The sequence below is a fragment of the Anopheles gambiae genome, chromosome 2, assembly GCF_943734735.2.
Source record: "Anopheles gambiae chromosome 2, idAnoGambNW_F1_1, whole genome shotgun sequence".
Taxonomy (NCBI): Eukaryota; Metazoa; Arthropoda; class Insecta; order Diptera; family Culicidae; genus Anopheles; species Anopheles gambiae.
In genome coordinates, this window is record NC_064601.1 from 78,307,384 (window position 1) to 78,320,391 (window position 13,008).

Sequence of the window (13,008 nt, forward strand, 5' to 3'; positions counted from 1 at the left end):
ATTTACTTTATATTTTTATATTATTTATTTATTTAATTTTATTACTTATTTACGATGTAAAACGATTTAGCATACGATCAAACTACGAACTAGCAGAGGACAACAAACTCTATTAATACTATATTGCATAAAATACAAAATGAAAAAAGTCAATTAGTGTGTTTTGACTATTGCGAGATTTTATACCTACCTGCAAACAGGGATCTCACCGTTGTGGAACTCAACTAGTCGGACTGTATGAGTGCCGAGCGCAGCACAAGCTCTTAGAATAAAACACCGGGCGTCTCCAGGGCTCTCCAGACTCCGGAAAAATCATGCGGAGAGAGTAAATACACAAACGACAAACACGCACACACGCACATTTACAAAACAACCTAGCATCAGTACCTTAGCAATGAGCACCAGAAACCGTCCGATTAGAGCCCTGTTTTAGTGGCATAATAAAGATGAAACAGAAGAGCGAGAGATTTAACAGGAGAAAATGCGAGAGGAAAGTTTAACAGGAGAACTTTTCGAGCAACGATCTCCACTCCACAGACTCTCCATTGCTGCAGATTGGGCAAGGATGCAACACAACTCGGATAATGTCATTTCGGATTCAGTTTCCTTCGAACCGCGGTTTGATGCTATCGTGTTTATCCCTAACGCTCCGTACAAAGCGATACTCCTTGCACACAGTGTTTTTCGCCATACGGTGGTAGATTGCAGCTGGTTTGATTTGTATCCGCAATCTATTGGATCGATGGGTTGTTTGTTCAACCCTCTGGAACCAATACTGTGATACAAAAGTGGTGAATCAATTAAAAAACTTGTCGACAGTGCAGTGAGTTTGGGGTTAATTGTTTGATTGCAAAAAATGGATTGAATGGATGTCAATGGATTTTGTGTAAGTGTACGGCACAGCACTGAAGTTGGAAACTAGCCAGCAGTGTGGGTTTGGTCCTTAAAGTTTCTGATTTGTTCAAGGAATACAGTGCAAATGGAATTGGCGATTAAAAACATGTAGAAAGTGTTACTGATTGATTTTTGGAAAGAAGGTCAGCATCGAGCATACGGTCAGCAGCGAATCAATCAACAAAAGCAGTTAAAAACGCTTTGCATGCATTTTAGTTAATATTACCACACACAAAATCAATGTGTAATTATAATTTTTAATATAGAATCTGATAAGTGATAATGAGAAATATTAGAGGTTAAATTCTACTTAAATCTTGTTTCTTATGGTGTGAAAATTTAGAACGAAACCATGATCGTGGCTCCGCACAGTGGCAGTTCATGTAACAGCGTACCATTATCCATTGCTGTGCATAGTCTTTTCCCTCCCCGTGGATCGTGCGTCTGATAATATTATCGTTTGTAATCCTAGCCATTATCTGCGAAGCAACAATTTATCTTAAGACGGGAAATGGAAGAGTGAGAGCGAGTGAGTGATCAAAACAAAAAAGTGTACCAACATCCGAGCAACATGCTATCCGAGGAATAAATGAAAAGTTACACAACGATGCCTAGCGCCTGGTAACATAGACGGCATTTTCGTGACCATCATTTTGCAGTGTAAAAATGTGCCATCCGGTTGACGTCGTAAAAATTAATTAAAAGTTAAATTAAACCTATCGTTGGCTCCGCCCGTGGCCCACGCCCGCTCCCACCGTCGGAAGCGTTTGCCACAGCTGACGCAAGGAGGTGCTTGTTAAAAGCACAATGCATTTCATGTAATGAGATTGCTGCTGTTGCTGTAGCACTGCATCCGTTCCGGAAAACCACTTGTATGCTGGTCTAGCTCGTCCTACCGGGTGCTGGCGTGTGCAGTCGGTCGTGTTGCTCGTGGTCGGATGAATGGTTCGTCGCGCGTTCGATGTCGTCGGTGGTCGGCGTGTTTGTGTGTGCTTGAATGTGTATGCCAGCGTACGGTGTGTGCGTGCGGCCGCATCCCATGAGCTAGGATCGAGAAGGCAAATTTCCCAAACCCGCTCAGCGTACTGGCAGTGATAAATATGCGTGACCCTTGCGGCCCTCAACCAGGAGAAACTGGTCGTTTTGGTGGTGCGGCGATCAAACCACGGTGGCACGGGCAGCAGGCGTTGGCTGCGGTGAAAAAGAGTGAGCATAATTTAGCGCTGCTAGTGACACCCGCCCGGTTTGTTAGTGTGCGCGGAAGGTACGGAAAAGTCCGCCCGCTTGCGCGAGTGTTAGTGTACAGTGGTAAAACATCACACCAGCCCCGGGGTAAGTGGCCAACCAGCTGCTGAAGAAGAAGGCGACCCGCCGCCGTTAGTGCAGTGCGAGGGAAGTTGGGTGACTCGACACGAATTAGACACGCACGGGTTGAGGATGCAAGGTTAATACCGAAACCACCTACCATATTAAAACAACGAGGCGTTGAGTTTGAGCGAGCCGAAGCTGCTTGCCTCCGTCACTGCCCCTATTTGCCATCCACAAAAACTTGCCATTTCTGAAAGTCAGCGTCTCCCGACGGTGGATTAGTTTAACATTGGTTGGTTGCGAGCTGCGTGGAGCACATTTATCAAACCATTTATATGCAGTTTCAAGTAATTAGTGAAGATGTTCAATCAATTCTATGTCTTCTACGTTGGAGTCTACATACTACTGTTGCAAAGCAGAATTAAAGGTAAGTCTGACAATTTTCTTTCTATTTAGCTCTTTTACTAATGTTCAAATTGTCTAAATCGGTATATTTTTTCAGCATCTCGTAGTGACATTTATTGAAAACTATCTTGAACCACTTGATATCGATTAGTTTATGCTTGATTATTCCGATGCTTTCTATCTTTATCGCAAATTTCACACCATTGGTGTAGTATATTTTTAAAATTTCCACGCACTAATGAATGAGAATGAATATAGAGGTTTAAACGAACATTCCATTGCTGCTTAATGGAATCCTTGAACACAACATTGTTTAAAATATTGTAAGCAAAACAATCAAACAAGGGAATTTTTAAGCTGTTCAGTTGATCTCAATCAACTTTTATACTGTTGTGCAAAAATGTAATTATGGAAGCAAAATATTCTTCTTCTACTTATTTGGCGCTTAGACAATAGTCGTTCTAGTCCTGCCTCAACCTTGGGCTTGGCTATCAGTGAGTTATTTAAACTTACAACTTTACACAAAGATATTCAACCCAGGGGGATTTGGTCCTTAAGAGGCTTTAGCGTATGACAGGCATGTTGTTGATTCGGCCGAAGTGAAGGCAGTACCAAGTTCATGGAAAGCTGTTGTTGCATACGGGGTATACAGAACTAATTATAAAACCACTCTATCAAAAATAAAAATCAACACAAAGCAACACTCCCCGGAAAAATTCAGACCACACCGTTCAAACAAATACAATTGAGATACACTTATCGAAAACAACTGAAACGCGCAACATATTCAAAGTATTTGAACCTAGAACGCATAGCAACTTCTGGCCAAAAGTGCAGCGTATGAACAATTTGTACACCGTAACCTTACAGTGTTTTTTTAGCCAACTCAACACTGGAAGCTTCATTTCCAAACCGTAAAATCCCTATTCAACATTGTTAAATGAATGTCGTGCGTACACCGAACAACTAATGACAGATCATTTGAATTTTCATTTTTAGTGTTGAAATGTATTTTACGGGATTAAATTGTTCGTTTCCTATGTTGATTTGGCTAGAGAAACCCTGTATATATTTTTATTATTTTTTTGGGAATTTATTGTTGGATCTCCGCAGATCTACACAAATTATGACTTATAAACTAACCAAAACGAAAACGCTGACGAAGACGATTTTTGAACACTGACAAAGAAATATTAAACATAAGTTCAATGGGTTGGATTGTCCGTAAATGGTCCTCGTACGTTCGGGGCAAAAATAAAAATTCGTACTAACTATCCCAGATGGTGCAACAACAAAATTACGGCTGCAAGGAGCGCAGGGCAATCGATATCACCTTGCAACAGCCAAAATGGGAATACACTTTTTTCTCCTGACATAAAGCGACTCCTAACCAAACAATAGGCACCGTTGATAGTAAGGAGGTTGGACCTCGTTATACCAAGGAAGGAGTCGTAAAGCGAACCTAGTATACTTGCGCTAAATACTTTCCAGGCGATTGATTAGGCGAGGAGCTAAGGGGCACCAGACTTCATAACAAGATTCCAGGATGGACCTAACGATAGCGCAATATACGGCTTTTAGGTACATTAGGCACGGCTGGTTATCCCTGGGGATAACACTATCAAGATGTTAATGAAACGTAAGTTTACAATCTAGCAGGACACCAAGATCTTGTATGCAGGATGTGTACGTCCGCGAGGTATTAGAGATTACATAATTATGCTTGATCGTGTGACGTGCTCTAGTGAAGGATACTGACTGGCATTTAACTGGACACAGGTTTAAATAGCTATATAAACGATATAAACTCATTCCGTAGTCAATCTTCTGAGGGGTAAAAACATTGAATAATTTAGTTGACACTAATGAAAACGAAGGAAATAAATGAAGCAATAAAACAATGTTTTTATCACATCGTAGTTACGTTTTACAATTATAACAGAAAATTACATTTTCTAACAACTTTATCTTGACAGAGCAGTGGCGATTTTAACGGTAAGCAAAGTAAGCAATTGCGGGGGCCCGTTGATGAGGGGCCCGTCGATGAGGGGCCCCGCGGATCTTTAGTCCAGCATCTATAACAGTTGATAGAATATGCCACTGTTTTAGCAAGGAGGACCCCGAGGGCGATGGACGTTGGGGTCCCGTGCTAGTCGAATTCTGAGCCCTCCCCCTCGACAGTAACAAAATTTAAGTTGAAATGTTACATTTTCCAAGACGGATAACGGGAACCACCCGGTAATCATGTACAGAGCACCTGAACAATTATTACTGCTTAGGGCCTCCGACACTGTAAATCCGCCACTGTGACAGAGATAGACTCTTTGGAACATAAGTTGGTTTTTTGTCCAAGAGTAGCAGTAGTATGGAATTTACTTATGCAAAATATATAACAAAATGCACCTGGTCATCGATTTCAATTAAACGATCTCTTGCTAAACCAGCTCAATGACAAAACTCGTCAAAAAGTACTACGCCTTTTCTGTAACTATATCATGAACTCCATTGGAAACAACGATATTGAAATAGATAATAATGTCCTTCAATGTTCCTTAGTTCTTTAAAAATGTGGTAAGATTAAGTTGAAAATGTACAAAAGCACACAAATAAACATGTTTTATAAAAAAAAATGAATTTCTAATTTTGCTGTTGTTGTTCAGCTGTTTATTCAGTACTACTTTTTGAAATAGAATGAGGATAACTGAATATGTTAACTGAATCATTAAGATATGTACTGAATGCTCATAAAACATATGTCCATTTTATGACTATTACTGGAGCATTTACTGCTGAAAAAGATACAATGAATTAGTAGAAAGCTCATTTCTACCATCAGCTCGGCATAAATGTTTTCATCTTTTGGATTAAATTTTTCCATCCTATTTAAAAAAAAGTATAAATATTTTTTTTACACCCGCTCCAAATTTAGTTGTTAGCACATAATTTATTAGTTCGTTGATGCTGAAAAGTTTGCAGCCAAACAGCTGCTGACTCTTAATGTGGTTTTTTTTTCGGAGTAAGTTTCTGCCAAAATACTTTCGTTGCAGTTCGTTGCTGCTGAAACTTTTTCAACTACTGACTGTTTGAAGTCAAAACTCAAACGTCTATGACAGACGTTGAAAATTTCATCTCTCTAAGTTATATAAAGCATGCAGTACGTTTTTTTAAACCAACAATAGCCCGTCGTCTTATTTGTAAGACATCATCTTTGAAATGCCCTTGTGTAAACCTGAACCTTGCCTCCACAGGGAGAACATCTATTTTGCTTACATTACATGCGATGCTTTCCTTCTTTTTTTTCTTTTATTCCCAGTTTCCGTCAGCTCAACCATGATGACCACCACGACCGAGGAGTCTGCCGCTTTACAGCCGTACTTTGATTTTGACGTGCCCCGCAATCTAACCGTAACCGTAGGTCAAACTGGTTTCTTGCACTGTCGAGTGGAACGTCTTGGGGATAAGGATGTAAGTATTTGTATCTGGCGATGATGCTCGGAATAGTTGGGCTCACCGTATTGATGTACGTGCTGCTAGGGTGGATGATTCATTTCGTAGATTTTTCACGTTCTCAATCGATTATCGTTTCCTGTTGAGCAGCGGTGATGAGGGTAAAATTGGTTTTCGCTGGGAAAACATTGTTACTTGATCGTGATAGAGGATCATGCTACCTGCGGATGAAAAGGTTTTTTTTTTACTTGACGGTGTGTTTGTGTTGCCAAATGATTTCTTTCAATTCACATACACATACAACGTTACAGGAAACATCAAAGAAGGGTTTTTAGATGATAAATTGAGCTCACATCTTCCAATCGTTGTTGACTTCTGCTATTTTAACCTGATGTTTAATTTTTACTATAAATTGTGAGCTAGGGATAAATGTAACTCTTGGTAGTATAATAAATTTTGACCAGGCGTTTTGTTACCATGCTTTGAGGTGAAGATGATTACTGATTTTGATAATCTCCAACAAGCACGTAATGAAAAAATATACAGAGATCACATTTAATCAATTGTAAGGATGTCTAATGATTGAGATGATAACTTATTCATCATTTCGTTGATAAATTTTAATTATTCTAAAATACTTTTAGAACTTTACAACCGCTCTGAAAAAACATATTCTTACTCCTTTACCTTTGTTAAAGGTGGCATGGATCCGTAAGCGAGATATCCACATACTCACAACAGGCGCTTCCACGTACACCTCGGACCAGCGATTCCAGGTAAGCACGTGCACTCCGAGAGTGTCATTGAATATTTACGGCCAACGGATATAAAATAATTTTCCAGGAACGTGCTTCAAAAACTTGTTTCCTTTCCTCATTTTACTGCAGGTGCTCCACCCAGAAGGTTCCGTCAATTGGACGCTGCAGATAAAATATCCTCAAGTGCGCGACACCGGCGTGTACGAGTGTCAAATTAACACCGAACCTAAAATGTCACTTTCCTATACACTTAATGTTATTGGTTAGTATGAATTTACCGTATTGAGACTGTTTTATTTCAATCCTGCTATTTAGTGTGAAGCACTTAAGGAAGCAACTCACTTCATACGACCTTTTTCTTCACCTGGCAGAGCTGCGGGCGAGAATTCTTGGTCCGACGGACATATTTGTCAAATCCGATAGTGAAATCACAATGACTTGCGTCATTCAGCAGGGACCACATGAGCTAGGGACAATTTTTTGGTACAAAGGTGGGTAGCTATTCCTCGAACGGATGTAATAGATGGAATGTACCTTTCAATTTGCGTTGAGCCATATTGCTGCCTTGCATTGTTTTATGACATGTACACGTATGTTTTTTTTCAGGATCTACACTCATCGAGCCTTTGGCCCAAGAAAATGAACTGCTTCCTAGCGAAAAGCGTAGAATTATTGTCGAAACAGATTGGACCGATGTTTTGACATCTAGGTGAGCAAAAAATCATATATTTTCGACGAAAATATCCTCTAAGTTTGAACATTTCCTAGATCTTCGTTTGAACGTAATATATGTCTGTCGCATTCTAACCCGTCTGAAGTCCTTCTTGGTAAACTTATACGCAATATCTGTTTTATTATATTTCCTTCTTTTCCAACTAAGGTTAAAAATCAAAAGGGTTGTACAAAGTGATACAGGAAATTATACTTGCGTTCCAACAATGGCAAAATCGGCAAGCGTGTGTGCCCATGTGATTAGCGGTAAGTTTGTGCAAACATTTCAACTGGCTCTCGCGTATAGGGTTTTCGCCGCACAGTTCAAAAAATAGTCTTTCTTCTTTCTATGTAAGTTTGCTACTGTCCCTTTTACGATGGCGGCATTTTACTCGATCAGCTGATCTCCTTGACCTCGTTTGCCCTTAAGTTGACCGTAGATAAACTATTTCCTAATTGGCCCTAATGTTGGAGATCTAGCTGTCTCGTATTTTCGTCCTTGTCTGTATCTGTATAGCGCCATCTGAGGGATTTATTGCGACTTATTCGAGCTATTATCAAGATAGCTCGATATATGTCAACATTCGCCTGACAGATCTCGCACGAGGTCGATATCGTGCCAACACGTATGGAAAACTTTCACGCATTGCAATTGCATTATGTACAATCGTGCATCGCGGACAGAAGCACATATACAAAGAATTTTACGTTCCCAAGCTACTCTTTCCTTTCAACACAGCGAGGAAAGATTTGCTCTTCGTACAGCGGAACATTGTTGTTCTTTAAAAAATAACTTATCTTACGATATTCTTGAAAGCCTCCATACGACTAAAGGCACTTAAAGCTGACTGAGATCAATCGTTAAAATTGTTAGTTTTCAAAGGCAAAGTTTCAATATCAATTAGTCAACGATCAAAGACATGAGAATCATGTTTTGTTAGTCACGCGCAGACATACCATCATTAGAGTGAATGTCTCAGTAGGAAGTAAAAACACGACAAACATTTATGTATTCAATTAGGTCATGGTCTGCAATACAAACAAATCAGTATAATAGCTCATTAAAACTGATAAAACGATGTTTCGAATGATGTTGTGTGCTTTTCCCATAGCTTTCCATATCTCATATTATGTCACTTCAATGATATCATTGAACATGCTAGAAATTACTAGCAAACATATCAATTTCTGGCTGTAATTGCCGGCCGATCTTTTGTGTAGACTAAGGGTCTCCAAACTACCTCCCGCGGGCCGCATGCGACCCTCGGGAGCCTATTATGCGGCCCTTGGCGACTTTGTTAAGGTTAAAAGAAATAGTTAATTATTGTGACTATTTTTAAAGAAAATGTAATTGTATTTTTAAAGAAAATGTAATGTCTATTCAGAGACGTAGACCAGACTTAAATATTAGAAAGCTATAGACATTTTGTATATCATGTTAGTATTTTCCTATAAAGACGAAATTTAAACGTTCGCATTAGTAACAGGCAACGGCAACCTATTACTTAAAACTAAATAAAATAATGAACATTCCATACGTACCTTCCCGGTTCGTTTCATTTCAGGTGAACACCCTGCCGCGATGCAGCACAACGCCGCATCTAAAGTGTCTCAAATGCTTCTGCTACAAACGGCGTGTATCATATGTTTAGGTGAGGTAGCATTAGTAAGGTATTTGTTAGGGAAAATCAGACTGATTGTACGAAGTTTGAGTGGTGTAAATCACGTAAGATGAACCATCGCATTGCCCTGTATTTGGCAATGAAGTAAGTGCTAGAGTGCTAAAACGTTTGTCTAAAGCCAGATGCAGGGATTATGTTTACTTAATTTTTTTTTCTATCAACTCAGTCTCATGAGAACGTGTTTGTATCATTGTAAAAAAATCGAAACTCACTTTTTTCACTCACAACCATTGAAGTAGCGTAAGAAATCAGAAAAAAAAGTCACCACTTGCAGTTAAAATCACATACAATAGCCATTTGTTGCACAGTTCATGAAACCCTTTCTGCAAGATCCTACGACAGTCTCGGAATGGGATGACTGAACTGTAGCATGAACTATGATTATTAACTACCGTCTTAGAAGTAGGGCCACCATCATGAAATCAAACTGTACCTTTAAAAAGTGAACCGGTGCTGGAACATTTAAACATAAATTCACTAAGAAAGGATCTTTCCAATGCATAACAGACGAATAGTAATACAAAATGATACAAATATTCGCTCAATCGATTCTGTTTGTGTACATAAGTTGATGTAAGAAGAGAACACTCATTTCAACTGCATTATTACCACCCTTTTTATGGCCAACCATTTTCTGTACTGATTTTCAGATCAAAACTATTTTTCGCCAAAAGCCATTTGTTAAGTTGAGTGATAATTTAACGAATATAACGAATTCCCAAAAACGCTTAAGCATGCTGCGGTGTGCTTCATCCTAGCAACGGGAAATCCTTTTATGAGCTCCATTATCACATCGATGAGTTGCCTGTGGTGTGAACAGGAACTTTGATCTTTTTCGCCCGCCCCGCTTAGTTTGATGCTCACGAATGTGACGCTTTGTTAAGGCTGTTAATTAATTTGTCATCGCTTCTTCCCGAAGCGTTCGGAAACTGCTGTCAGTAGTCAGGGGTTAACGATAATCTTGAAGCTGTTCGAAAGTTAGATCCAGTATTTAAAACAATCCTTCTGGCGGAAGCTACCAGAAGCACCCGTTTGCTCGAGGGGCCATCTGAGACCGGCAGTGGTTCGCAAACTTCCCTCTCAGTGGTGGATGGTTGATTATTATTGCATGAGCGAAATAAGCCGGCAACGAAGAGTTGTGGGTTGCTAAAATAGATGGAGCAGGATTCAAGGGATCCGACCAAATCCCACCATACACCTGGCCTGGGCTTTATCGATCGGTAAAAAAAACAGTGTATGTGATGCCGCCGTTGAAGGGAGGTATCCTGGCCTTTCGTCATTAAAATGGCCTTTACCTTGCACGTATTTCATTTCTGCGTTTATTCGCATCTACTTGGGATGGCTAACAGAGGAACATCCCTAGGGGTACCGGAAATTATGCAAGATGGATTGTGGATGTTTTTTTGTATTTTAAACTGTCGAAAATGTGAGCAGCAGTGTACTACAGGATGTGGGTTTGGACCTGATTTTCAACAGGTTGTTACAACTTTTTTTTTATTGGTACACTCTTCATCATAGGGTTTCCATGAAATATTTTCAGTCTTCGGTTTTGGTATCGACTGTTATTCAAATAATAAACTTACTTTGTTCGATATATATTATTGATCCGGCTATTTTCTTTTCATTATCGTATAATTGGAAACGTTTTAATTAAAGGATTGATAAAAAATCATAAAAAAAAACAATGTTAGGAAAACGACAAAACTGATGATAGCAACATTCGATGTACATATATTACTTGGTTTAAAATTCACAATTCTGTACTGAAAGAGCTGAGTGAAAACGCTAAAATGAACCCTGTACGGACACAATTTAAACAATACGAGCAGTTCTCTGTAGCATAGCACATCATTTCACAACAATGCAACAAAAACGTGACACACACGCATTCTGTACAGTGCTCAAACATTCTGTAGAACAACGTAGCATTGATTGATAGAACAATTTGCCCGGAGCAATCATTAGGACAATAGAGGATTTGATTCATATTATATTTTATCAAAATTGCATCACTGCAATGTTAATTTACAAAAACAGCTGATTTATGGAATGCACGAACCACATCGTCTGGAGTTTCGATTACGAATGTTAATTTACAGACTTTTTAACGTTAAGCGAAATGTGACTGTTTAGCTACTGGACACATTCATATGGATGTATTGCATGTAGAAGAGTTTTAATTCAAAATGTTACCATCGATTCAATCGGTGGTAATTTCATCGAAATAGTGCAACATATTTGACGGTGATGATTGTACAAAACTCTCTAGACATCGAATTTATTTAAACGTTTTTAAAGGCAAAATATGTAAGAAACTATTTTCGTTTTCTTTATTGTTATTCTGGTGTTATTTTGAATACAATACTTATAAGAGTTTTATATTGTTGTTTTTTTTTTATTAATTAAAAACTGTGTAATTATTTACTACTAACTTGTTCATTGACGAAGCTCAGATACATGAAGAAGCTTACACGTTTATAATTCAAAATGGGATACAAACATGTTTTAGACAAAATAAGATAGTGTTTATAAAAAAAACCTTGTATAACAAGAAAGCCGGATCTTCACAGGAGAAATAAAAACGAAATTGTCATCTTTGAAACTGTGTGTTTTTTGTGTACTTACCTGAAATCAATACATCGCAAAAAATACTCGTGCAAAACACTACAAAAACATTGCTCTAGCACGAGTGAAAAATCCGAAATAACTGTTAGCATAAGTTTGTTTGCTTATAAAACTAAGATGATATTGACAATATACATATATTACATAAGAGCAACATGTACCCTTCTTTTGCAACATCAAAAGTCCGCTAATTTAATTGATTTTTGCACGCTATTGATTTTGCTTCTATTAAATCAGTTTGCTAGAAGCTCAATTTTGCAAAGCCTTTTCCATTATTTTGTCAATTTCTTCTTAGCGGTTCATTCTTTCTATGGATGCAAAAATCGCGAACAGCAAAATCGATGAACGGAACGGAACAGATTGTAGATAAATTATGCCAACAGCACTTATCGGGATGGAACGTTCAGCTCTTAAAGAAGATGCCGGCATTAGATAATTAATCAATTTCCGGCAGGTGAGACAAAACCCGCACTCAGCAGTACCACGTAAATAATGATGTTGTTTTTGTTGTTGTTGATGTAGTGATACCTGATAAGTAAATTCGTGACACTTCTTAGCTAGGCTGAGTGGGCTAAAATCTGATGCGATTGAATGTGGCGGATTGGGCTGTGTGAACTATGTAGCTGATGTAGTTAAATATTCATGGAAATCGTAGCATTCATTGTAAATGTTTACCTTTTTATGTCTTATTTTTTCTCGAATCATGTTAATGTCTGTATTTTTTCTTAATGATATTATACTATGTCATAGATATTTTATAATTATTACATATATTTTTTAATTGTTATACGTTTCATCTTTAAAATGCAACTTTCTTTCAAACTCTAATTATTGTGATAAATATGAGCAATGATATTTCTAAGGCATCTTTTTGTTTCCTTTTTACCACTTTGAGTGCCATGACTTCCCTATATGATAACCAGTTATGTTTCTTGGGGAGCCATGGCTATCATATATGATAGCCAGGGATAATTAACTTAATGTCTTATAACAAATTGCGCGTATTATCATTAAATTTAGCAACAAGATAAAAAAAATGATAAATAATCTTGTAATATGTACGGGTTTACAATTTTTTGTATAACATAAATAGTTGATACCTATAAATGGCCAAAAATCTACAATATAAAAGCAAATTAATAATTCCTTCGTTTAAAGTAATGAAATCACATGAAGTT

General features: G+C 38.2%; 1 protein-coding gene across 5 annotated transcripts; it reads left to right on the top strand.

The window, feature by feature from the left end:
* Nucleotides 1-584: 584 nt before the first annotated feature.
* LOC1274751 (zwei Ig domain protein zig-8) lies at nt 585-11,807 on the top strand. Of its 5 annotated transcripts, none has more exons than XM_061645562.1 (9): nt 585-1,037; nt 1,367-2,629; nt 5,921-6,072; nt 6,753-6,830; nt 6,942-7,074; nt 7,184-7,303; nt 7,419-7,521; nt 7,693-7,790; nt 9,089-11,807. In XM_061645562.1, the coding sequence occupies exons 2-9, from the start codon at nt 2,563-2,565 to the stop codon at nt 9,256-9,258; spliced, it is 921 nt and encodes a 306-aa protein (XP_061501546.1). In that variant the 5' UTR covers nt 585-1,037; nt 1,367-2,562; the 3' UTR covers nt 9,259-11,807. The 5 variants fall into 5 exon arrangements, with proteins under 5 accessions (XP_061501546.1, XP_061501545.1, XP_061501543.1 ...); XM_061645561.1 differs by having other exon boundaries at nt 585-886; nt 1,238-2,629; XM_061645559.1 differs by having other exon boundaries at nt 585-886.
* The last annotated feature ends 1,201 nt before the right edge of the window (nt 11,808-13,008 follow it).

Bases quoted from the DNA above. Each gene is read 5' to 3' on its own strand.
- LOC1274751 (XM_061645562.1), top strand. From the start codon at position 2,563: ATGTTCAATCAATTCTATGTCTTCTACGTTGGAGTCTACATACTACTG. The intron at 2,630-5,920 runs GTAAGTCTGACA...TTTTATTCCCAG, and splicing joins GTTGCAAAGCAGAATTAAAG to TTTCCGTCAGCTCAACCATG. The intron at 7,791-9,088 runs GTAAGTTTGTGC...GTTTCATTTCAG, and splicing joins GTGTGCCCATGTGATTAGCG to GTGAACACCCTGCCGCGATG.